Source organism: Falco peregrinus, chromosome 2, assembly GCF_023634155.1.
Source record: "Falco peregrinus isolate bFalPer1 chromosome 2, bFalPer1.pri, whole genome shotgun sequence".
Lineage (NCBI taxonomy): Eukaryota > Metazoa > Chordata > Aves > Falconiformes > Falconidae > Falco > Falco peregrinus.
The window spans coordinates 5,073,101-5,099,050 of NC_073722.1; the positions used below are offsets into that span (position 1 = coordinate 5,073,101).

General features: G+C 39.0%; 1 protein-coding gene across 23 annotated transcripts in view; it reads right to left on the minus strand.

The window, feature by feature from the left end:
* Nucleotides 1-25,950, minus strand: part of SORBS2 (sorbin and SH3 domain containing 2) — a 231,182-nt gene that overhangs the window by 26,211 nt on the left and 179,021 nt on the right. For 13 of the 23 annotated variants that reach the window (XM_055794870.1, XM_055794883.1, XM_055794873.1 and 10 more), the window contains 7 exons: nt 25,281-25,467; nt 22,170-22,284; nt 14,799-14,882; nt 12,585-12,641; nt 5,877-5,929; nt 4,985-5,172; nt 1,024-2,583 (listed from right to left, as the gene is read on the minus strand). In XM_055794870.1, coding sequence (XP_055650845.1) covers nt 1,024-2,583; nt 4,985-5,172; nt 5,877-5,929; nt 12,585-12,641; nt 14,799-14,882; nt 22,170-22,284; nt 25,281-25,467 — 2,244 coding nt within the window. The remainder of the gene's footprint in view (nt 1-1,023; nt 2,584-4,984; nt 5,173-5,876; nt 5,930-12,584; nt 12,642-14,798; nt 14,883-22,169; nt 22,285-25,280; nt 25,468-25,950) is intronic. The other 10 variants (XM_055794882.1, XM_055794881.1, XM_055794876.1 and 7 more) reach the window with 3 other exon arrangements.

A 25,950-nucleotide genomic window follows, 5' to 3' on the forward strand; every position in this document is an offset into this window, starting at 1 on the left:
TCTGTCACAGAGGACTGTATGTCTAGAAGCAGAATTCTTTAACACAGAAGTGTGACCATTTAAAAAGAGAAAGAAATTACAGACTTGCCAAAAGCATTAATTAAAATAATCTGGGATACACCTTAGTGCACTCCTGCTATGAATCTAGTTTGCTTCCTTTAATATTGCAAGGCTTAAACTTTAAAAATATTTTTAGCTCAATTTTTTTTTGAGAAAAAAAGCAGCAGAGCAACGAACAACTCAAAGTAGTGATTTTAAAACCAGATCACTGTCCAGATGGACTTTTTAAAGTTATACTTACCCTGAAAATTTCATTCAAGTTTTGATTATTGAGAATTTCCCTTCTAAGAGGAGAGGAAATTTCTAAAAACTTCAGAGATATATTAAAATTCTATGAGAGGAACTAGTTTTGCTGCCACAGAAATTGGAAATTCTATTGTTTGAACAGTGGAAATGGAAACTTCCTAAAATGACCTTAAGGTCTATTCACAAAAAGTAATATAGAGCAGTGGAATTAGTGCATTTTCATATGAAAACAGAATCAACTTTATATGATACTGGCAGGATTAACCGCATTTTTATCACTTACATGTAACAAAACTATACAGTGCAACACGTTTTAGGTGGAGATTTTTTTTTTTTAATAATAAAGGAAGGACATCATCTTTAGTGTTTTCTGTTTGACCAGCATCTGATGATGCATGCATTACTTTCTGTAGTCTTTTTTCTTGGGGAAAACCCCCCACGTTGCTGAAATTAACACCACCATTGTAATTTATAGCACTAATGACCTATTAGATAAAATACATTACTCTAGTTGTCCAGATTACTGTATTTTGTGAATAGACCGCAAATTTGTCTATCCTTATCACCTACATAAACGACATCCTTCATTAAGAATTCCGTGGGATGAAAGCTTCTTACAGACAACGCAAATAGAAGTGGAATGAGAAAGGGTGGGAAACACGGGGAGTCGGGTCGGATGAGTTAAATCACAAGGACAGAGGAAGAAAGTTAATCCACCTTGGAAACACAGTGCACTATCATTGTTGTTAGTCGCGTCCATGTCTGGGAAAGAGGCACTAAGAGGTAATCTTCCACAATCGTTCTGGTACAGGGGGCAATGGATAGCACCATCTTGAGGCAGTGGATGCAAAGGCTGGTGCATGGGACTCTTTTTCAGAGCTTTAAGAGATGAATTCCTTTCTGGAATGTCTGGAAGCAGCTCAGTAATAAGTCTGTGTAATATGCTGTTGTCGGGCAAGCTTCCCCTTCTTTTTTCAGCTTTAATTTGGTCGCAGATATCTTTAAGTGCTGAATCTAGTGCTTCAAATACAGATGACTTGCATTTTTTCTTTTCAGTTTGTTTTTTAGGAGCTGCACTTTTTTTCCTCCGGAAAGGCACTGGACTGACTAGGAATGCTATCTTAGAAAGGCCAGATTCTGCTTCCTGCCTCCTTGGATCTTCGGTGGTTTCTTGTTTAGCCCTTTCATGTTTTAGCATGGTGGTGAAGCGGGTATAGGATGCTGGGCATCGCCCTTTGCAGGAGCTGATAAGATGCCTGTGGTGATGGTGGTGGTGGTGGTGGTGGTGGCCTGATCCATAGAAGCTTTCAGACGATGTGAAGGAAAAGTGGTCAAAGTCACTTTCACTACAAAAGGATGAACCCTCTATCTGGATAAAGTCACTGAGGTCAGAAACCACTCCGTCTTGATCGCTGTCTGAAAAATCCATATGCGAACGTGGTGGCTCATCACTGGTCACTTCAATATGAATTGGCACCAGGGTTTTCGACTTGTAGCTCCGTTGTACCTGAGAGGGATGTCTGCCTTGACTTTCTTCTTCCAGCAAGGACTCAATAGAAAATCGCCTCTTTGGACATAAGCCATTTTTAGGAGGCTCTAGCGTAACAGTTGACAACATTTCATCACCTAGATTCGGCATGGATTTTGACTTCTGAATTAATTTTTCAAATTCAGATATTCTGGTTGGCACCATGTCTCTGGGCACCTCTTCAGTAGAAGACTCTCTCCAGCCTTGAAGAATACCCTTGTGCTGTTCTTTTTCATACTGCAGTATTCTGGACTTCACAGAACAAATCACCTCAGAATTCATCAAGTCCTTGCGATTGATGCGGTGCATCTTTTTGTACATTTTTAGGAAACCGGGGGCATCGTGTGCGGATCTGTGACGAACTCTTGACCTACTGCTACCACGACCCTCAACATACGGGGAGGCCCAGTTCATTGAGCACACTTCTTTGGAGTCCTCCTCACACAACAGAGAGCCCATGCTTTCCGACTTGGCCTGTGCATCGGGAAAGCCATCACGATCATCTGTTAACAGATCATCACAGCTACGAGATTTTCTCTTTGGAGAAGCAGATTCTTCTGTGCTGCTCCAGACTTCTGCATTTTGACGAGTCATCTGCCAGCCATTCTTGTAGCTGATTGCCCTTCTTGAATCGTTCGGAACAGCTAAATGCTGTCTGTAAGTGCTACAGTAATCTAATTCATTTGAGGTGTTGTGGTTGTGCACTGAGTAACTTAAAAGGGACGGATATACTTTGCTAATATCCCCACCTTTATAATCCATAGAGCAGCATGGTAAAAAAGAGACATTGCCAGAAATTAAAAAGATTCAGAAAGTTGGAATCAGCATCAGTAAGTATTAGAAAGACTAGAAAAGAGACAGCAATTAAAGCATCTATCAGCTTAGGTCAGTACATAGGTTGCTACAGCCTGGAGCAGCAGAGCTAGTAATTAAGTTATTTTCCAGCTGTAAAAATGTAGTCATGCTAATTTGAACATCAAAAAGAATTCCTTATGAATTATGGAGATGTTACCCCCTCCATAACCCCCCTGCCAGAGCAACACAAGAAAACAATCATTAAAACTGATTTTGAAGCAGGTCAACAAGACAATAAAAGCTGCAAAGGATTTAAAGACGAAACCAAACAACAAATCTAGACCTCAGTCAAATATTGAATTTTCCACCTGTGCATTCTGAAAGAAGCCGTTCAGAATTTTGAAAGTGAATAATGCTCATAGAGTTCACTGCATCTGCATATTCTAAGGTAATTAAGGTAAAGATAGATCTTTATATATGATCAAATGGGAAATTTCTCCCAGTTGTTCACAGGCAGCATAAGTAGCCTGCTCTTCCCCAGCGTGGTATCACCGAAGGGAGTGGTGGTTTCTACACCTCACGGATGGCAGAACAAAGTGGCTGAGAACTGCTGTATAGGTGTAAAGGAAGATGTATCAGCTTACTAAGCCTAACCAGCATGTGGAAGAAACACTTAGACTGACTTCCATAACGAAGCCTGAGTTTTCAAGTAAGTTTCAAGACATTTTTACACACAGGGTAGATCTGTAAGTCACTATGAGATAAATTTGGAACTGCGGTCTCTCATACTTGCACTGAACTTCAAAAATGGTCTCAACGTTCAGTTCAAGTGTCAACATTCAGTTCAAGACACATGCTTCCAACAGCCCAATCTGCGTTCTAAAACAACTTGAATGCAGATCAGAAACTGAAACACCAGAGTTCAAAATCCATGCTGATCCAACAGCTTATGACGTGCTACTTCTTTAACAAAACGGTTAATTCCAAGAAAAATTAACATTCTAGTGGGTTTCATGATGCTGGGAGAGAACGGAGTGACACAGCTAGGTCACCTTCCTGAAGTTAATTAGCTGTGCTAGATGTTCTTAGGGGAAGGATTTTCAAACACAGGACGTGTTTAAGTCATAGTAAGTGCTCATTATCAGCGGTGTAGTCAAAGGTCAATGGAGGTGAATGGAGTTTACCAACTCTTCACTGCCTGGCCTGGTACACCCAACGGATGAGTCTACCTGCTTTTTAAATTCCTGCTGTAACACTGGGTTTAAAATATATTTGCTTTTCCATCACTGCACTCTTAATATTTCTCACTAGTTTTCTTTGTCTGACACGTTCTGTTGCAGCCTGGATGTTGTGTTCTTTTCAGTGGGAATTTATGTTTACAAAGCTTTAAACCAGGGGTCCTCAAACTATGGCCCACGGGCCGGATACGGCCCCCCAGGGTCCTCAATCCGGCCCCCGGTATTTACAGACCCCCCAGACCCCCCCGTGCTGGGGGTTGCGGGGGGAAACCAAGCAGCCGCAGATGACTGCCTGCCACTGCATCCGCACGCCGGCCCCCTGGTTAAACAGTTTGAGGACCCCTGCTTTAAACGGTCCCCAATACAGCTATAGGCCGATTAGTATAGCTACAAAATACAGCAATTGAATTAATAATGTAGAAGGAGATGTATTGTATACATATTACTCTGTATGTTACTTCCATCATATATTTTACCGGAAACCTGCTGTCTTGCTAAAAAAACCCACCTGAAACCCCAAACCCAAATTAACAACTGATTCAATTATCTCTTTTCTGGAGAGGCATGGAGGGCAGTAATAGAATGGCGAGTTATTTGAAAAAAGAAGCTAATTAGATTGTATGTGCTGTAGTAAATACTTCAAGGATTTACAAAATTGGACTAGGAATGTTTGCTTGATTAAATTAGGTCCTGACAGCTGACAACATCCAAGACATCATCTATAGACTTGAAAGGTATGCTATCCTGGAAACCTAGCTTTAATCCTATAATCTTATTTGTCCTGATTTACTTTCTGTGTATACTGAAAACAATTTAAAAATCACAATAATCTAATAAGACAAGAATGGAGTTAAAACCTGATACGTTTATATATTGCAGTACAAATCATAGTCTTTAGTTGGTTTTCTTTTGTTACAATAAGCAGTTGAAACCAAAAAATCCTTGTTACAAATCCACCTTTTCATCTTAAATAAACAAGTTGGCCTTTCATGAAAGGCCCCAAAGCTGTAAATCCCCCAGCGAAGTGCACTGAGCAACAGCAGACAGTTGTATTTACTACCAGTGTACTCTAAAACACATCATCAGGTGTTCTCTGCTAACAAACATGATCTCTTACCTTTTGCTCTTGATGGAGAAGAAGGAGACGAGCTAGTTAAAGGCTTTCTAAGGGTGGTATATGGGCCTTGTGCATCTGGACGGCCCGGGCTCGCTCTGTTTGCGTTCTGATCGCTGTGTGCCCTCTGATGACTTACGGCAGGTTCTGACTTCCTTCGTTTTCTGTAGTCACTCGCAGTACTTGCAGAACTACAGAAATAAGCAGTGTTAGCAGCAGTCTAATCCTAAGATCAGAATTCAGGAATTTTAGAAGGAAGCTCATCAGTATATTATTGGTTTGTAGATTAAACACCACCCAGGACAAATGTATCAAAAAACCAAAAACACGTAAAGGGGAGAAGCACCACTCTCAGACATCTTACAGCATATGTCACAGAGAAAAGCTGAAATTCTTCTTTACCTGATTGTTTTAAAGTATTATACAAAATTGCCGTGTCATTTTCATAGTGAAGGCTTTGAAACAAATGCATCAAGTCTTTCTAGACTACTTTTTGGTACTAGAAGATCAGTGCAAAGACAGGAAAAAGACAAGACAGGGAACGGATGAAGTAGTGTGCTTAGCGGAATAGCACTGGAAGGGCTGCAGGCAGCGAGGTTACATGATAGATCGCTGCGGTTGAGAGCGAGCTCAGGGACGTCAGTGGGAAGACCCAGAATACAGCATGGCTTATTTGGAACAGAAGGAGTTAAGTCCTTGTAAAAGAGAAGTAAAATTTACATGTCAGTATCAAAACACGATCACTCTCTTCATGCATCTCTCTATTTTGTCAGTAGCTCACAAGGTGAATGTCACAATCGGACTCTTTGCAACATCTACTGGTTTACATGTCACAAAGGAAAACCCACAGGCTGCGTAATCTGTGTCTACTGAAATCATATATTGCATTTCTTACCTAGAGGGCCTGTCCAGGCCTTTGTCCGTTGAATAGTGATGATATAAGGAAGTCTGTAAAAACAAATATATGAATCTGTTATATGTCTGTATTTGACTAAAGGGTGACCATTTCTGCTTATCATGCTTGATTATGTTTGGTTACTCTGTGACAAACCCAATCAAAACAGACTATGATGATTATCATCCTGGGCACTCCAGCATAGATACTGCAATATTTAATGAGAACAGTTATTGAGTTTTTAAAAAAGCATCACTAGATTTTGTTTCCTATTCCATTTCAGTAATGTTTCTTTATTTTAAAGCACTGCTAAATAATGATCCCAAGTCATGCTTCTCCGTAACCTTTTTAAAACTAGATACAGAACAGTTGAAATTAACTTGTACTATAAAAACATGAAAATAATTCCTTTATGCGCAAGTGAGGCCTGCACAGCTTCTCCTCCTCTCCAGTTACCAAAATCCCACAGTCAATTGCAGCCCATTACAATCACAATTGTAAATCCCGTGATGTTTGTGGCTAGTAGCTGACCACCCTGTATTCCTGGTAAGAAAATTCTTACCACTGAACATTATTCGGTCTAATGGAGTTACAAAAGTAGCTACTGCACAAACCCTGGAAGATGGAAGGGAGTACTGCTCCATAATCTTATTATTAATACAAAGTCAATCTTAAATGACTATTAATTTTACAACCACCATTTAATACATCTCAAGCCCTCAGTCAGAATTCAGTAATACTACGATTCTGATAACCAGGTATGAACCTAGAACAAACTGCATGGTCGTTGGGGTATTTCTTCATGGGTACAAAGCAGCGTGGTTCAAAAGTCAAACTTGTTTCACATTCCTGGCATGCCATTTCAGAGGTAACCCGAGGGACTGGAAATAGAACTATCGTAGATTTGTAAGCTGCAGGAACTATTTTTCTCTCTACTTAAGCCTTCCAGACTTCTTCTCTGTCGGGAAAAAATCTGTATAGACTTTCCTCTGTACAGAAAGACCGCAGAAATAACAGCACTCATGGCCTGTGCAAGTGCTTTTTCTGTTAGGTAAGTCTTTTTTCCAGTGATCTGAATTGCGAGTTCATGAATAGGACTTCACCCAGATTTGTTAACTGACATGTATACTTTTAGAAGTATAAGACCATACTTGGAAATAGATTTTACTATTTACTAAATAGGGATTGTATACCCTACATGACACTCTAGAGTAACTAAACTACTTTCACAGGTGGGGCACTATAAAGACAATATGATTGTTCAGTGAAGAGTTCATTTGTCAGTAGGCTTCAGTATTTAAGACCTGTATGGAACAAATATCTAAAACTTGAGCTAAGATCATTCTGATTTTCTCAGTACTTTTTAACTGTAGTTTAATTTAAATCACATTAAAAATCAGGTAAAAAAGCCTTGCGGCTTTTGGTAAGAAGAGCATCTGAGATGTAAACAGCTAAAATATATTAATAGACAGATTTAAAGTTACTTTCCAGAGAAAATAAGTCCTCTATATTTAAGGTGATCTCTGCATAGGGTTTCAAAATGGTTGTTTGTTTTTTTTTTCTGAAAAGAAAGTTCTTTGATTTGTGGACAAGTCTTCAAGTATTTCTTCTGTGTTACTACTTATTACTACTATTATTCTCACTGTTAAATACTGTTATGTTCATAAGCTCCAGTCTGGATCTGAAAAACATGCTGTATAAACACGAAGGCAGGATCCCTCCTCAAGTGAGATTCCAAATCTGAGGTGATTTATAAAGAAAATGCTCTCTGCAAAAACCAGTAACATCAACCTGACCCCTAGAAACGGCAGAACGAGGTCCCCAATACTTCTCTCAAGTCAATCTTGGCTTAACTCCTACAACACTGTGGCAGAACTAGCTCTAACATGCGTTTCCGTTAGATTAAGCGTTATGAATATGTGCTGTATCCTGTCAGTAGTGTTTGTGCACAGCTCTTGTTCCTCTTGATTTCAACAGAAATTTCAAAGGCAACAGATTTTGAAAGCAACAAATTTTGACAACAACATTCGGTTGTAAGACTGGCAAACAGGGTTATGGCAATTCTGTTGTTTCACCCAGAGACAGCACAGGAATTGGCCTGTAATTGAAAGAATTTAGTTTCTGGCCTATTTCAAGGCCATTTTAGGGGGAATCTTAAAGTAAGCACGTATCTAGGAAAAAAGGAAATGCAAAGTTTTGGTTATAACTGCTCTGTTTCCTTCCAATTTATTTTGCAATGAAATAGGCTACTGGGCTAAATCATGAAACCACGACAATTGTTCCACACCACTGTTCTAGTCACTTGTGCGTTTAAACTTGCTGGTCTGCATCAGTTCAGAACAGAAGTAACGCAAGAGTTGGGGAATACCTGTAACTAAGAGTCACGAGCTCTAGAAGCAATGCGCCTTTGCAAGATTTTAAAGTATCTTTTTTACTATTCTGTCACCCCTTTAGAGGCAAAGCTGAGGCAGTTTCTCTGCTGCTGCTTGCTGCAATTCTTACCTGATGGATACTGTTAAATTGTTCCTGTCAGAGCTCAATTAGCCCCAAACTTCTGAAACTGCTTCCAAACAACAAATGTGATTCTACTGTAATGCTCTACATTGTTCTGTATGATAACGATCTCGTTTTATAATAGAATGGGAAACCAAAAGAATAGGTTTGCTCTTTTTCTCATTCATATCCTTCCACTGCTGCACTGTATCCTGGATTTTCAGGTTGTAGAAATTGATTCTCAGGTTCTGGCGACATACAACTCTGCTTCAGTGACTTCTGCTACGGTCAAAAGAGGGGAGGCTAGAAATAAAAGCTCCAAAAATTGCTTCAGTGCAATGCTAAAAAAAAAAGGGCTACTTGTCATGCTGTCATTTTCAGTTCATCCAGCACAACCTCCAGACACATGAGAGGAGACATGATCTCTCCTCTATTCATCTGCATCTCATTTACAGTAGAGAATGACATGCATGCAACCCACAGTGTGGGCACGACAACAGGAAAGAGAAAGTGGCATTAAAAAAGTATCAATGGGAATACGCCCACCTGCTAGGCATTACTATTGTGTTCGTTCTTTGTAAATTAGCATGTCCTCAAGCCACACATCCGCAGTTTCCAGCTTGTGTATGACAGACCTTCACACAATCTGGGAATTAAGCTGTTACCCAGAGGAGCAAGGTGAGGTCGTGGGACGTAGCCTCTGTTCTCAAGGAACAGGGAAGCGTGCATCAGTGATGTCAGGAGGATGGCTGCTCAGTGGGGCACGTGTGCCGTAGCAATAACCCTTTGGAAGAAAACTACCAACACTACTGATCATGTACCCAGCTTCTCCCAGTGTTAGGTGTCCCAACCAGTGGAGGTTCACCTCACTCATACAGTGATGTATCCCTTTCACAGGTGGCTTTCGGTGCAGTGGTGCTCCACATACGCTTTTTTCCATGATGGGAGAGAATATGAGACTGTGGAATACCATCAAGTCTTATCACAGCACTGGATTTTTGTTTGCCACATTCACTAAAACCAACTTATTTTTCTGCAAACTAATGTGAAGTTATTTCTTACAAGTTTCATTTTCCTAGTAAAACATTGTCGTGGTGGAACCACCTGGCTGAAACCAGGACAAACAGAGATTTCGAGGTTTGTGCTTTTTGGTTTTTTTTTGACCTCACCTGTCACTGCATTGTTCTTAGGTGATAAACGAACCATGCATGATGCTTTAAAATACAAACTGATTTGAGGATTTGAATGTAAAGAACAGAAACAGGTAATTGTTGACCAAAGTGTTTTAAGTACAGTAACCTAGATCATGAACTCGGTGCACTTAAACATTAGAAGGTGAAACAAAACCAATCCATCTGCTCTGGGAAAGGAGTAAAGAGTCAAACCGCCTTTCCACAGGCAGATGAAATAAAAGCCTGTGTTTTGAAGCCAGGTGGTTATGGAGGTCTGCTGATGATCATCAGACATTCCCAGACAGGCAATAAACCTGCTATTGGCACTCAGGAAATGATCCCTATTTTATTTCTCAACATTTGGAATGCGTATGGGGCTCATGATGAGTGCATTACCATTTACCTGTTCTGTCCAAACAAATTACCATTGTATTTGTCTTTAAAAAATATATTCTGAATAACCTATTATTCCTGAGTCTTTACTCTTCACCCAGTTCCTAGTTTGAAGTTTTTCTTTACATCCTCTGAAAAAAGGAAATTGCTTTATGACAATTCTGCCACCACTATCCAACTTCAATGCTTTTACGATAAATACCTACTATTATGAGTTCTGCCTGCAACACAACCACAGAAACCCACAGCGGAGCTGCTCACACCAACAGCCAGCGTAACCACGGCTCTCCTCACATTTCTATGCACCACGGAAACAAAACCCTCAGCTCTGTGCACTTCCCTGCGCTACCCACAAAACACACTGAGCCTGCTCTGGTAAATGTCAAGAGTCTCATTTCAAAAGTGGCCACAACTATCAACCTCATCTTCGTTGACCAGTTACCCCCAGAGCCCAGTACCAGCAGAGGAAGTGTGGGCTCACTGGTGATCCCTGTTAGAACTGCTGCACGAGGCAATACAAACATTGCTGATTAATTGTCATCGTGGGGTTTCTCACGCAGGTGCCAACCCCTTCCATTAGAGCCTGGACCAAGACCATCTGCTACACGCTACTGGCCAAACAGCCACAAGGCAGTGATTCCTTTCCACCGGGAACGGCTCCAGGGCTATACAGAGCAGGATGTCAATCCCCAGGGCACTGTAGGTTCCCACTGCCTCCTATGGATGGCGATGGGTAAATCACACAACTGAAACCAAACCGGAGAGAACTTCTTTATCCACTGGGTTCCCCAAGCCAGACATAGTGTGTTAGTGATTAGCCTAAGACAGCAAGAAGTATGTGTCGTGCCAAAATCGACTGCTCGGTTACTGCATGGCTTTTGATTTCTGTCCTTTAAGATACTCTTATCACCTTGAACGTAACTTGCCCTTTTGCCCTTTCTTTGATGCCGCCTTTAAAGTTTTTTCTGTGTGAAAGATACTGCATGTTGCACATTCTATAATACTAATTTTTATCACAGACATACATTATTATATGCAGGCTATGCGGAGTTTATACCCTCTACCCACAGGTAGAGCCACACTGATATGACATACAGGGGAAAGCAAACAGTGGCTGGGGTTGGTTTTTACTGCCAAGAGTGGGTACCACCGGCTGTAGTTGTCCTGTCACCGCTTGGGCATTTACTGACCCACGATCCCTCCAAGCCACTTCCAGTGGCCCAACAGAACACATCTCCCCCACTCCCCAATCTCCAAAGCTAATTAGGCATCTTCCAGAATATTCAACACTGCCCTATATGGATAAAGGCTGCCTGACAAAAATAATTAAATATTGGAGACAACCACCCCAAATACAAATACCCCAAACCTACCAAATACAGACTTTCTTAAATACTTTGATTTGGTTCTACTCAAAAAACCCAGAGATACATTTACAATTAAGCCAATATTCTCGCCTTTTTCATGCATCAAGGCTTTAATGGTGACTGAAAATGAAGTTAGGAAAAGTAAGTTGTAAACAAACAAACAGGCTTGTTTGCACGATGGTTCTAATACATCAACAAGTTCTTTTGAATACCCCCACCCCCCGAGTATTAAATTTACTGTAGACTGTGAATATGATTTATTATATTCAAAGATTTTTAAAGTCTAAAAATAAATGTCTTTGTAAATTAAACCAAGAAAACCCCCCAGTTTTACTTAACAGCCATTTTGCCGAGAGCTACTGAACACAGTAAGATTTCAAGTAATCATGCTAGTATTAAATTGTCTTCCTCAATAGAGTACTACCAAGCATTAGTGAAGGCCTAGAAACTTACTGTCTCAGAGAACTGGGCCCAAATTTCACAATCATGAGGTTTTCCCAGACTTACAGAGCTCAAACCCAAAGCAGAATAACTTGCAAACAGTCAACAATTCAAGGCCACAATTTTCACTTAATTTTTGGAGACTACGGAAGATGAAAGTGAATCATGAATATGAATGAAGTAAAGCTGTCGTTACAGGAATCACTGACTTTTGCCCTAATGCTCTAAAAATGGGGAGGGAGGGGAGAAGGAATGAAAGCCTGGATCTCTCCCACTCAGAGCAGGGCAATGACAGCCCACTACCTGATCTTGATGCATTCTGTTCAGAGTAATGACAGTGACTGTCAATCCTGCAGTCATAAATTTGCAACAGGATTATTAATTGCTGTTTTACCTGATTAGCAACCTTAGTCATAAATACTTAATTGGTGAAATGATAGCTTAGCCAAAAGGCTTTCACTTGACACGAAAAATTTGCAGTCAACTGTTTTAATAAAAAATACTACTGTGCTGATGTATTAATTGTGCAATGCACCTGCCCAACCCTGAAGACGTGGGAATTTGTCGAAGAGTTAGAGAAATGGGCTGTGTGTAATTCTGAGTGTTAATCTCCGAGAAGTTTTGGAGATAAGGACTCACAGTTCCTAGGACAATAAGATCAACATCCAAATGCACTAGTGATCTGGAAAGATATGAAGACAAAGATACAGTGATTGTGACTTAGAAACGTCTCATAGCTATCAGAATGAAACCACTAAATTTTAACAAACTTGAGACATAAATGGTGAGCACTCCAACCCTTCTTCCCAAGAGAATCATCTGAACAAGAATCATTCATTTACCTCATTGGAAACACCAGAAGAAGTGTCTCGAACATAGTCCAAAAGCTTTTTAGGTGGCTGCATCATAAAAGCAGAAGTGTAGAGATGAAATGGAGTAGAATCAATGGCAGCAAGGAATGAAACATGTGGAGAAGGTGACACAGTTAGAAACTAAGTGTTGACAACGTCAGATACAAAGAGTGACACACATGGGTAGAATGGAAGGAAGAATGTGTTGCAATATTTTTTCAATTATAAGCATCTTAATAAAATGTTAGTAACTAGGTGGTAAAATTTACAACCGGAATGGCTGAATCAATACTAGCAGTTTTTAATACTGAGACAGAAGACTGTAAAGCACCACAGTTATGTTCTGCTGGGGAAATCTCAACATATTTTCTCTTACAGAAGATACTATTCTCACATTATCGTTATCAGTAAAGTATTGTTGACACACAGTTCATCAGAAGAATATATCTGGACTGTTCCTGCCCACCTAGAAGGAGGAATGACAAAACAGCTTGAATGGCTAGATAAAAGGAGATAAAAGGTAATCAGTGAAAACATGATATATTATAGACCACCGGACAACAAATGAAACCCAAATATATTTGAAAAAAATTTTTTTCAGGTGGTATCCAATGAAGTTATATTTTGAAATATTATCATTAAAAAAGTAAAGTTAAAAACAAACAAAAAAAAAGGTATGTGGTTTGCTTTCTTTTCTGCTCTGACGTAGCAGCTGGCAGTTCTGACCCTGGCCTATGGCTGCTACCCCAAGGGCCTAAGGCACCGGGCTCCCACACCGCCCTCCAGGGCCCTGCCTCAAGTTCCTTGGGCTCCTCGTGTAGCCCAGCACGTCGGTAATTAGCGTGCTGAGGGGTGTCAGTAATTAGCGTGCTGAGGGGGGCCTCCAGAGAACCGCTAACTAACAGGGAAATGCAAGAATGGGAATGTTTTCAATCCTGATCCTCTCAAGCTCAAATGCCATGCCTATTTGGGATTTCCTTCTCCGGGGCAGGGACTTTTGTTTTTTCCCCCTCGAGCTCCGCAGGATCCTGGGAAGCTATGAGAATATTTTACCAGAGCGAGGGAATGCTTGGGTTTACCCCCCTCCTTTTTCTGAGGGGATCTGAACTCCCACCCGGAAAGTACTCTAACCGCCGTGTTAGGCATTCCTCCAGGAGGAAGGCATTCGCTATCCTTTTCCCTAAGGATGTCAGAGGGTATGGGAAGGAATTTGAGCTCCATGTAGCCACAGAGGGTGTGTGCTTTTAAAGGCAAGAGCAGGTGCATCTCCAACCTAGTCATTAAGGCACACACTGTGCAGGGAGGAAGCTAAACCTAGTCCTCAGTCTTGCTTCAAGGACAATGTCGCTGTTTTATCCTTGTATAACACAAACGAACAGTTTTTGGTGCTCACATTTAATTAAGCCGGTGGTATTTTGCAGAAGTATTGCAAGTGCCTAGGCAACTAAAGGTGACAAACTGAGATATCGCCAACATTCAGGTGCTTCAACCACATGGAGCTTTCCAAGTTTATAATTTTAAACGTAAATGCTTGCAGTAGGACTAAGGTAGCATCTGTTTGCCTGAGTCCTTTTTTTGGACCTGCCTGTTTGTGAAAATGGGAGCAGAACTGAAGCCTGTCTGTTCAGGCAGGTGTCCAGCTTGAAAATAAGCAAACCCATTATCTCTATGTTCAGGTACAAAATACATATTCTGCATGTATGCATATAAGAGAGGGAAAAAAGGAAAAAAATATCACTATTTACTGCCATAAGAGATTTGTATATGGCTGCATGCATTTAAATGTAGACACATTCCTCCAAGTAAAATATGTGATTTGTAACTTAGCATCCCTAATGCAAACTGACATGTTTTTCTGCTCTGAAAGATTGTTCAAAAATAATCCAGCCAAATGCAAAAGACTTAGGGAGACTAGTAAACATGCCTGTTTAACATCCAATTTGTGTGGTTCTTAAATATTTGCACACTACTATGTGTCTAATATGTAGTCTGTATTAAAGCTATTAAAGCCACAACTCTGGCAAGTTAAGGGCCACTTGAAAAAAACCCAATTATATGTGTGAGATCACTTTATTGACTTTTTTTTAAAAAAATCATATTAGCTTTACTGGCATATATTTGCTGAATTTGATAATTCGTAAATTCCTCATTATAAAAAAAAAAAATATCCTAATGTTTAAATATTAATATTCTGTCCTCACTTACCGGACGTCCAAACTCCAGTTCTGAAAAGAATTTATACCAGGGTTCGTTTTCTAAATCTATGTCATCTGGGTTTATGCGATCAGTCTGGAGCAGTTGTGAAGGAAAAGGGAAGGAAAAGGCACACACTGAGCCAAGTGCTAGAAATGCCATGTCACTTCAACAACACACACACGAACACAAAACAAGTATGGGGAAAGGAATGGAGTAAAATCAAAGAATGAAGATGGTATTTAAGACAGAATATTCTTGTCCAAGAGCTGTCACTGACCGGTAGCTTTAATACTTTTCTTTTTGTTGCTGTTCTTCCCAATGACTGGAAGATGTTAAACATTTTAGAATTACTCTTTTAAAGCTATGAGGGCTCTTAGACCATTTCTGTAAACATCACTCTATTAACGTAAGTACATTTAATGCTAATACTAAAGATTCCTTGTTAAGAAGATGGTTTAAATGATTGTAATCTTCAGCATAGGCAAGAAAGTGCCCACCTGATCAGCAATAAAGACATTACTTTATCAGTACTGCTTTTAGTCATTCCTTGTCTTCTCACAAAGCATGTTAATTCTGGATCTTGCTGTCTTGAAGCAAGCGCTGAGCAGAGATAAGAGATGCACCATGCAGGCATAACTATATCAAAAAGCCACTTCAGCATATGCAATGGAACTGGTATATTTTAAATCCTATGGTCAAACAATAGGGAACAAAAAATGATACATTCCATAATATTTGTTTTAGCAGTATTTTGTAATGCTTTATCTCCCACTTGATGTAACGAAGCATTTTTTTCCACAGTGAAATACATTGTTTTCATCTGAGAATTCTCACAGCAAAGGGATAACGTAGCAACTGAAGATAGCATTAAGAAAATTCTTCAATGAACAGAAAAATAATTGACAGATTTATTCAAGTAGCATGAAAACATGACAGTGCAAAACAGTAGAGCTCCCAGTGGGACAGCTAACCAACCATAAACTGGGCTGCATTAATTATTTTCTAAATAGCTCCAGTTCCTTTGTACAGTCTGATGTAAGCTGTCACGCAGCACAGAATTACAGTGAACTGTTGGCTTAAAGATCTCTGAAACAGAGAAAGCCTCTTGTTAAAGATATTTCTGAATGTAAAATTTGGTCTGCCACAGCTGTAGTTCTCAGAGCATAGACAGTAATTATGGTGTGACCTAGAAAGCAATCCTCAAAGATGACGACAGGGTCCTGCATAAAGAATGATACTGGTGATTAAGTATGTAACACCTTTTCCTCCTGAGTCGAGCCGTCACCAATACACCAGAGCAATCACATCCAGCTATTCCTGTTTTCTGCAAGAGATAACGCCATGCTCTTGACCATTTCAGGTGATTAAACATCTTACGGCACTTCTCTTGCTGCTTTTGATGTTACTTTACTGGAACAGACTGCCAACTTTGCTCTACTGAAAGGCTAACAACCCTTTTGAACCACCTCGCTGCTCAAATATGCATGAGCTGTTCACGAAATAATCTGGACTCCAACTGTGTTTTCGAGATTTATCTTCACAATGTGAAGATAAATTACACTTCCCTTTCAAGTAAGGGAAGTATTAATCCTGTGAACAGAGTGGGAAGTGAATGTCAGTGGCGAACAACTTGCTGTGCTCCATGGCAGGGTTAGAAAGTAAAGCTGCTCTGGAGTTTTGCCCTCGTATTTCCACCATCCACAGCCCTAACTCAGCACTACTACTGGCAACTGTTTCAACTCAGCTATACATACCAAAGTCTTCAGTAGAAAAACGCCACTGAAATTAGCTCCATGAACTGACCAAAAAAGATTTGGGACCTTAGTAGAGCCTACAATTGATTTCAGAAAAAACATCTGGTTCTGTTCTACCGAGAGATGGAGGCATGAGGGCAAAAACGGCAGATTCACAACGCAGAAGATAACTTCATTCTGCATCAGCTTGATTCCCATTACAGAGAATGACTGGCATATTCACGAGTTTTTTTGTTTACCTGAACAAAATTTCCACAATTTAGATCTGGATAATCTGAAAGACAAGACTAAACAATTGCGTTTTCACTATTTCTCCAAACTAAGTTACATTATGTTAAAGTATTTATAGCACATTTTCACAGTTGTATTATACCAATGACTTAATTTTCACAGAAATAGCTACAATTGGGTGTGTCTACATTAAACAAACAAAATAAATGAATAACTCCCTTGAAATGGATCCATGGTGTTGCAACTGTGGAGCTGTTGGCACTACAAATCCAGGCGTACTGACAGTACCTGCTTGGGCAGTGAGCATCAGCCTTGCCAGCCTCAAGGCCCCCCGGATGGCAGCAGCCCCCCCCTACACACTGACAGACCTGTGTCCCTTCTTGCAGGGCACCAGAACACACCATCAGAGCAGCTGCGCTTCCACCCAGCTCGTCAAGGAGATAAAAATGAGAATGGGAGTCGGCTCCCATTTTATTTTCAAATATCCTTGCAATTAGCAGAAAGCTTAACCCCCCTGCGCTTCTGCTTGTAAAGAAAATGCTCGAAACAGTGCATTTTTATGTAGTTTCTAAGTTTCTGCGTTCTCCTCGTGTGGCAGAGTGCAAATAAAATGAGAACAGGAGAAAGCACGTAAAGCTCTAACTGCATGCACACAAGTCCCACTTTTGCTTTCAGCTTGAACCGCAGAGGGCAGCAAACTGAAAGAAACTGAGCACTGCTGCCTGGCCGTTCTGGAGATGCCTCTGCATCCCCGGGCTACCAGATCACCACACAGGCAACTGATTCCACTTGGCTTTCAGATCTGATTTTCCTGATGGACGTTTTTCTATTATCTCCCCCTCTAAGAGACTTCAAAGGAGCAAATAATTTTGACTTAAAAAAAAAAATGAACTTGGCTCAGTCTCACACAGTATCTCCCAAACTGCTTGAACAGAAGGTAAAAGCACCTAATTCCCTTTTTTATGATTTGTTAGTCAAACCAAGTCATGTTCCTACACTCTATCCTTCACCTAGTCATTTACTAACATCAGTAGTATATTTCCAAGTAATGCGAAAGACCAGTAAGTAACTTCACTCTTTCTGCCATTTGCATCAGATGGTCAACACAGCGCTGCATCGACACACTCGACTACAAAACAGCATTGTCGTTTTAAAAAACTACTTCTATAGAGTTGCAAGCAGCTTTGCTCGTGCTTGATTTGATACACACAAGCAGACATTCACAGGCAATAATCAAAAGTGTGTACTTAAGCTGCTGAGTTAAATGGTTCTTACACGAACTGCATGGTCAAATTGGTATTTTGCATGTGCAAGTTCAGACACCATAATGAAGCCCCTTTGGAACAACGTACTGACAAGTCTGTTGTAAATTTGGCTTTGGCATTTTATTAGCTCTGAAGAGTTTGCCTTATCTTCTCCTTTTTTCCTTTTGCCTACTTTTAAACAGCTGTTGTAGCTCCAAGTCCACGACCAGATTGACTTCGTCTCTCTGTATCTATGAGAAGACGTATTTTTTAATGTCATATCAAAACATACCTATATGTAGAATTTCTGATTTCTTTTTAAAACACACAGACAGTATTTTTTAGTTGACAAAGTGTTACTCAAGTAACTCAACCAACACTGAGCAGAATATTCTGATAACCAGCCTGAGATGTCAAAGGCAACTGAACCTGCATATTCTAAAGAAAATCACAATTCTCCACTACAGTAAGAAAACCAAAAAACTCAAACCCAACAGACATACATCATGGTGCAAGCTCAGTCCATTTCTGGTATTTGACAAAATAATAATGTTTTTTTCATTTATTCTGATCATTAAATCCTCTTGCATACAAACTCAGTAGAACATTTGTATACTGATGATATATAAAAACATCTAGAACTAAACTTTAACCTGACAAGTTTTATCTGACTAGCACATGTGCACATTCATGCTTAGACTAAAACACCTAATGAAAATAAAATATTGCTTGTACCAATTTTACAGTCTTTCTTTACAGCAAACTAAGATTTTTCCTAACTTGCTTCACTGCAGAAATAGAAAAATGTATATGCATGAACAAATTACTTCACACATATTAGGTTGAAAGCAGCAAAGAATAAAAATCTAACTTCATATTCATACAAGTAAAATTAAATTATTACAGTACAATTTATTTTACACCGAAAGTAAACATCCATTTTAGGAAACAAATTCATGTTCCAGATGATATTAGAGAAAAAGAGCCTTTTATTGAATTACAGGCATCGGAGATGGAAACATACATCAGAACAACTTATGTACCACCTGATCAAGTGCTGTGTTATTGAAGAAATGGTAATGTTTTATGGGCTTATAGAAACAAGAAAAAAAGGAACTGCCGCATCGTTGCTTGGAAGACTATTCAACAGCTTAATGTCACTTTACTTTTAGTTGTAATCTCAAAGGCCCAATCCCAAGCCCCTCCTTTCTGTTACGTTTTACACTCTTACAAGTTCAAATTACAGGCAAAAACCCATTAATCTCCTGTTTCATGACAGAAGACTGCTATGTGATACTGCAGCTTGAAATTACACTCATCTTCCTACATCCCTAACAAAGATAATCATCTATCCCTAACCAATCTTTCCATTTAATGTTTATTGTGAAGGATTTTTTTTAAAGTATACTTCTTATATTCTTTTGACTTACCGAACCAGGATCTGCTGAATAGTATTTCCCACTAAATGTTAGTTTCACACTGAATCTCATTTTATTATATTCTCCCCATGTTTATAATCTCCACATTAATCACAACCGGTTCCAATGTAGTACCTACATCAATAACTGGAATGTTTATCTTTCAAACCTCATCTGCTCTGTTTATTATCATATACGGTAGCTGTAAAAATTCTTTCCCCCCACAGATCATTTTTCCATCAAAAATGCAATCCTGTAGACATGGGAATGATGCGACTTCAGAAAAAAAATTAAGATTTGGAGTGTTGGAGAAATCCCCTTTGACTTTTTTGGTTTTGGCAAACTAATAAAGTAAGAATTTCTAGTTCAGATGCTATAAATGTCCATCTTTTACAATATTAATGAATCATATTTATTTTCCATATTTTGATTAGTATTTTCTTCCAGTACCATGAGAACAATTTTTCAGACATTAAAAATCAAATCTTTAGAGATTATCAAGATGAAAGAGATAACTTATGAAATACTGACACAGCTGAGAATTTAGCGTTCTCATCTGAATTTGGAACTTATGCATTCTTTTCAGATGTTTGGTTTTTCTACACACACGGAAAAATCTTACGACCTACTCTGCCGATAGAAGTCATGAGTTCTGCCTTCCATAACCCATTCCAGGAAAACAAGGAAAGCAAATGCTTTAGTGATACAAAATCTTTTTCTTTTTGTAACACGGTCCAAAGGATGTATCTAAATACATAAAGCTAAACATCATTATCAGCAGCAGAAATTCCAGACTGACATAATGTGATAGCTCACTTCAACTATTTTTATATCAGTTAATAATGTTACACTAGTGTCAGCACAGCTTTCATCTCTTGATATTCTACATTAATTCCTGTTTTCCAATATTTACAGCTGATTCATACATACATAAAATACCTCTCCATTCTGTCTGCAAAAATTATTTCCTCAGCTTTTAAAATGTATTCAGCAAAAAGATGTTTCCTTGTATTTACATCAGCTAAGTCTAAACTTCTAGTCTAAGCTTCAGCTCAGTAAATACAACCTAAAGGCTTTTCTGCATAAAAATATTTTAATGACCAAACAAAGCTCAAAATCCAAACTCTTGATTGAGAACATAAAAAATAAAATGCATAAGCAAGGTAAAAAAAAGAAGGATTCAGGACGAGTCAGCAAAGTTTGCTTTTTTTGTCATTTGATTAGTTTGCTAAAATTAAAAATGACACCTGTGACACTTCATCAGCACTGCAATTGCTATATGAATTAGTTTTTTCACATTACATTAATAGAAAATGTAAATTTATTAGAAAAGCGAGGCTTTTCTTGAAACATCATTGTCATTTTCTTACTCTTGATTTGAATCTGCTATTATTCTTTGGCACTGGGAAGGCTAATAAATGACCTCAGTGTGTATAATGCAACCACAGCAGTGAAGAAAGTGCTCAGAACAGATGTCACTACCTTTGAAATAAAATTGTTAGGTTCATCTTCACAACAAATACTAAATTCCATTTAATTCTATTGTTTAATTAACAGTTCCTATAGAAATGGCAGTTTTCTTTTTGAAAAATGGATCAGTTCTGCAAAAACTTAATTTCATATTATAGTTTTTTTCTGGCTAATGAAAATTATATTCCTGCAAAGACCAGAAAAACACAAGGGAAAGGTTCTTAGTACAGGTGTTTCACACTGTTGACATACTACATATTCTGGATTTCCATTATTTGCTTAATTTATTTTAAATTAGTGAAATAAATTCTGTGAAGAATTATGTAATACGGTAATACAAAAGCAAATAATAATCCAGTATTGATTACATAACCACCCTCTTTAAAACTGGACTCCCTCAACCACTTCAACCTCAAACTAAAAGACCAAGAAAAGAAAATATTGCCACTGACACGTAACAGTGTCTCTAAAATAAGAAAGTACCGAGAAAGCACAAAGGTAAATTAGAAAGGCTGAGTAAATGCATCTTTCAGCAAATGAGAACTTCCATTAATGGTCATTTTGCGTGCATTAAGCATAGCTTTATCAGACATGCTTGTGACAAACTCCACAATTGCAATCCTTATTCAGAGAGCAGTAACAAAGACTTCTAATTACATGTTAATGTACACTCAGTAATCACAGAGTAAGTGAGGCTGGAAAGGACCTCCAGAGGTCCTCTAGTCCAACCACCTGCTAAAAGCAGGTCTAGTCAGATCAGGTTGCTCAGGGCTGTGTCCAGGTTGAGTCTTGAAGATCTCCAGAAATGGAGAATCTACAGCCCCTCTGAGCAACTTGACCAGTATTTAACCAAAATTTCCTTAGATGTACAATCAGGCACATCCTAGAAATACAAATAGTTGACTTTTATGCATTGATTATTCAGATATCATACGTGCTGTTAATACTACTGGAAATGAGTGCTGGAGATGCACGCCAATGAGAAAAAGCAGTTACCACTAATTCACAGTTCTACTCATCATCCATTAGGTTTGCACAATGGTGGTCTGATTTCTTGGAAATACCACAAGCTCTCGCTTTAGCAAATAAGCCAAAGCCGCATTTCCAACACAACCATCAGAAAGAGCGCAGACAAACTGCTGCAAAATATTTGAAAAAGGACCTTCAGTATTCATCCAAGTGGTTATGATCAGTAGTAAATGATAAAAAGATGACTCCCACCAAACCTCTTACCGTATTACCCCTTTCACTTATGTGTCTTACCGGTCTTTCATGTTCAAGGATTGACGACTTTCCTGGCTCATACTCAAAAATACTTCTTGGTTCAGAACGGAACTTGCGGGTATCTACCTTTCTGTCAGGGGGATCCCAGTCATTTCTAAACAACAAATAAGAGCAATTTAGTTAATTTCCTGTCATCATCATCATCTGCTTTACAGCTCTGTGCAAGAGAAATACGTAAAAGCAAATGAATTTCAGCATGGTTTCTCTTTCCAGATTCCAGTTGTGAAATGTCTGGCGTAGCATCCCAATATTTTAACCACTGTATCATCTTAACCTGTTTACAGCAGGTATATACACTACAGCAGGAAAAATACTAGAGATGTCCAGCCTATGTGATCACTCATACTTTTGTTATAACCAGCAGACCAGTTTAAAAACTCCCCTGACATACTATCAAAATACCAAGACATGCTTCTCAATTGCAAATTTACTGTGTTTTGTTTTATGCACTATACTAATACAGGCAAGTGGTAGATATTTTTGTCATCACCCAATACAACATTAAGTCCGTATTGAAAAAGTTAAAAAATTTTCTGAGACAAAACCCAACGAAATTATTTTAAAAGACAATGTGAAAATCTAAGAGATGCTCTTTACCCTGATCTGTAGTAGGACTGTTCCTGCATATCCTTGTGAGCAGTATACTCTTCCTTGGAAATGTCAATAGGTAAACCAGAACAAGAATTTGGCAGTTGGCAAGAATAAAGAATAAAGAGTAACCTCTGCTACCACATTTTTTCAGACATTTACCATATTATATTAATAGCTACCAATACATTTTCGGGGGCTAGTTAGCTAGTTACTATCACAGTGAACACTATCTTTTCATGGCAGTTTTTGTAGTCTCCACCTATGACGCATTTGAAAAACTGTAGCTCACACATCTTTTTGCTTAGCTCTGTGTACAATGACCAGCTAGTATCTCAAAGAACAGGGGAAAGGAAAGAGGAAATCCTACCAGCTATTGCCTGTATTTACAATAAGAAAGAGCATACACTGATTAAATTCTGTTGCTTCTATCAGCCTTTCTGATGCGACTTGGTTTGATGTGACCTGACATATCAAGGCACATTATCACGTGCCTTAAAAAAAATCTATGGGGTAGCTTTTGTTTACAGTACGTTTGTGAGTGCCAGTTCTGGGACACTTCTATTTATAAAATGCCCTACATTTCAAATGAAGTAGTTCTACATGGCTCTATTGTTTATTTTCACTGAGGAAAAAAAATATTTCAGAGCAGAAAAGGTTGTATTTCTTGAGAATGAACAGGAAGATGGCAATGTTGTGATCAAGTTGTATTATACTGCAAGTCACTGAAGAAAAAAGCATGCTACTGAAATTCTGATTCACACTCAAGTTCACCTAATTTACAGCATTCAGCCTGTAATCCCTTACGGAATATATTTTGGAGTCTAACTGTTAATGTAAACCGTATCTTACCTCCCAGCTATGAAACTGTGATACATGGGGACCTAAGCCTCTTACGTGAGATTTTAAATACTCAGGCTTTATAGGCAATTAAAAAAAGAATCTCCCAATGGCAGGAAAAGATTGACGAGCTATAGCTGTCAGCAGCAGGCGAAGCATAACTAACATGTTTGGCGTCCCCTGGCCTGGAGAACAGAGATTTCCACTGCCTGTCTGTTCAAGCAGGAGATTAAAAGCAGAGGCTCAGCATTCAAATTCGGTGCTGCAGCAGTTATTTTCAAGCTCGGCAAAAGGAACTGCAACCGGCCTCAGTTTCACATCACTTCAGAGATCAAAGCTAAGCAGATCCACATTTTGGTGCCTTGCTAACAAAATCTGCACTTCTGTATGACTTGCTAACACAATTCTAACGTCGCGACCCTGAGGAGGTAGCCGAACTCTTACCCCTAGCATTTCCTCTTCTCAGCTTGCCCTCAGCAACAGGAGGAGCCAAAATCAGTAACTACTGAGCAACCTTTTTCCTCTGCAGTATGTGTACCTGCTGGATTACCTTTTGGATTGCCACTACCTATGAATTTTTCAAAAAGCCATGGTCATAGTCTTATCTTTAAACACTTAGTATGGTCTTTTCTCCTAATGTTTTATGCAAACTGCAAGTTATTTGAAACCGCTTAATACCATTACATTTTGACATATAAAAAAATTTACGACGCTCAAGCTGACAAAAATGGACAAATTCTGTTTCGTTGCTTGAGTGTAACCAAGAGAGGTGGGTACGCAGCCGTAAATGGAAAACGACCCTTCTCATATATAAAATATATACGTACATACACACACGCACTTATAAATATAAATACAAAAATGCATATCATCATAATATTACATTAACATGTAGTATTCAAGAATGTAAACATTAACAAAAAAGCTTTTTGTTTGAGGTAGTAGCTACAGGTATGCTGAAGAGTCTACAGAGTTTGTGTGCAGGGCACTTTGCATGGTTTTATCAGAAGGATAAGCATTTCTTCCCTGAGTTATTAAGTATTGATCTTTCGGACAGGACTCTAACCGCTGGGACCTGGTTTTGTGCAGCAAGTTTGAAGCTGGAAAACCGTGAGAAATCTGAAATACCCCTTTAATCTGTAAACGCCTTCCAGGTCTACAACAATGGAGACAGAGATTGAAAAAATGGGGATATAAAGCACTTTTGAGCTCTGGGGAAACAGGCATTGAATGGTACACGCTTACAGTTTTGCTCTTCCTCAAATTTCAATTACAGCATCTTTTAGATCCTTTCCTCCTTGCTGCTGGGTATCATAAATAGCCTTTCCTACTCACAGACTAACTAGTCAAAACAGCTGCTAGAGCACAGATTGTTCTGAAATACAACAAGCAGGACAATCCTGCTAATGAGAATGAAAATCTTTAAATGCTCATGGTGGTATCACCTGTAGGAATAAACACTTCTTTAGCATGTTGAAGAAATGGTAGCACCATGCATGATGCCCACACTACTGATGAAGATTCGCCCTCATCGCCTGACTGTCCCTTGAATAAAGTCCTCAAAGTCATATTATTCTACAGCAGTTATTTTATCCTTTGTGATATCCTGTAATTGGGTTACTGTACATACCAAGAACACTTTTTGAAAATACGCTAACTTACTTTTCTGGTATAGACCTTTCCCTCAGACGATGTGGTGGTGCTGGAGGTGGCACATGTGGAGGTGGTAAAGGGGATGAGACCTTAAAGGCATCAGAGCTACTGTCAGAAGCGCTTTTAGACAATGGTCTGTATGTCTGTGTCTTTGCAGCTGGGTGTGCCTGAGCAGAGAAGGATGGACTGTAGCTACCTAATATAAAACAAACCCAGAAATATTCACAGCATGAGTGTTAATAAAACACAACATGGAAAGCTACAAGAACTCAGAGTAGCTCAACAGAGCTGCAAGGTTACAAAAATGTGTAAATGCATTTTCTAAAACTACATTGCTGTATACTATGTAGCTCATTAGAATACTTTTTATATATTTCTCTGTAAAACTACAAACACATAGAAAAAGTGCAGTATAATTAAAATAAATTAATGATTAATTTGAGGAGGGGAGAAGTTAATGGCTGTATATAAGTCTATCAGAGCTGTTAATGACAGCTGTAATTAATCCCCGGGCTCATCCTGCCTCTCAGTTGTTCTGTGTTCAGAGGGAAGTGAAGAGGCAGAAATGCATTTTTCCATTGTTTTAATAATTAGTTACTCTGGGACAACTAGGCAGTAAGATAACTTGAAGAGGATCACAAGAGTCCAAACAGATCTCAAACAACTGACCCACAACAAA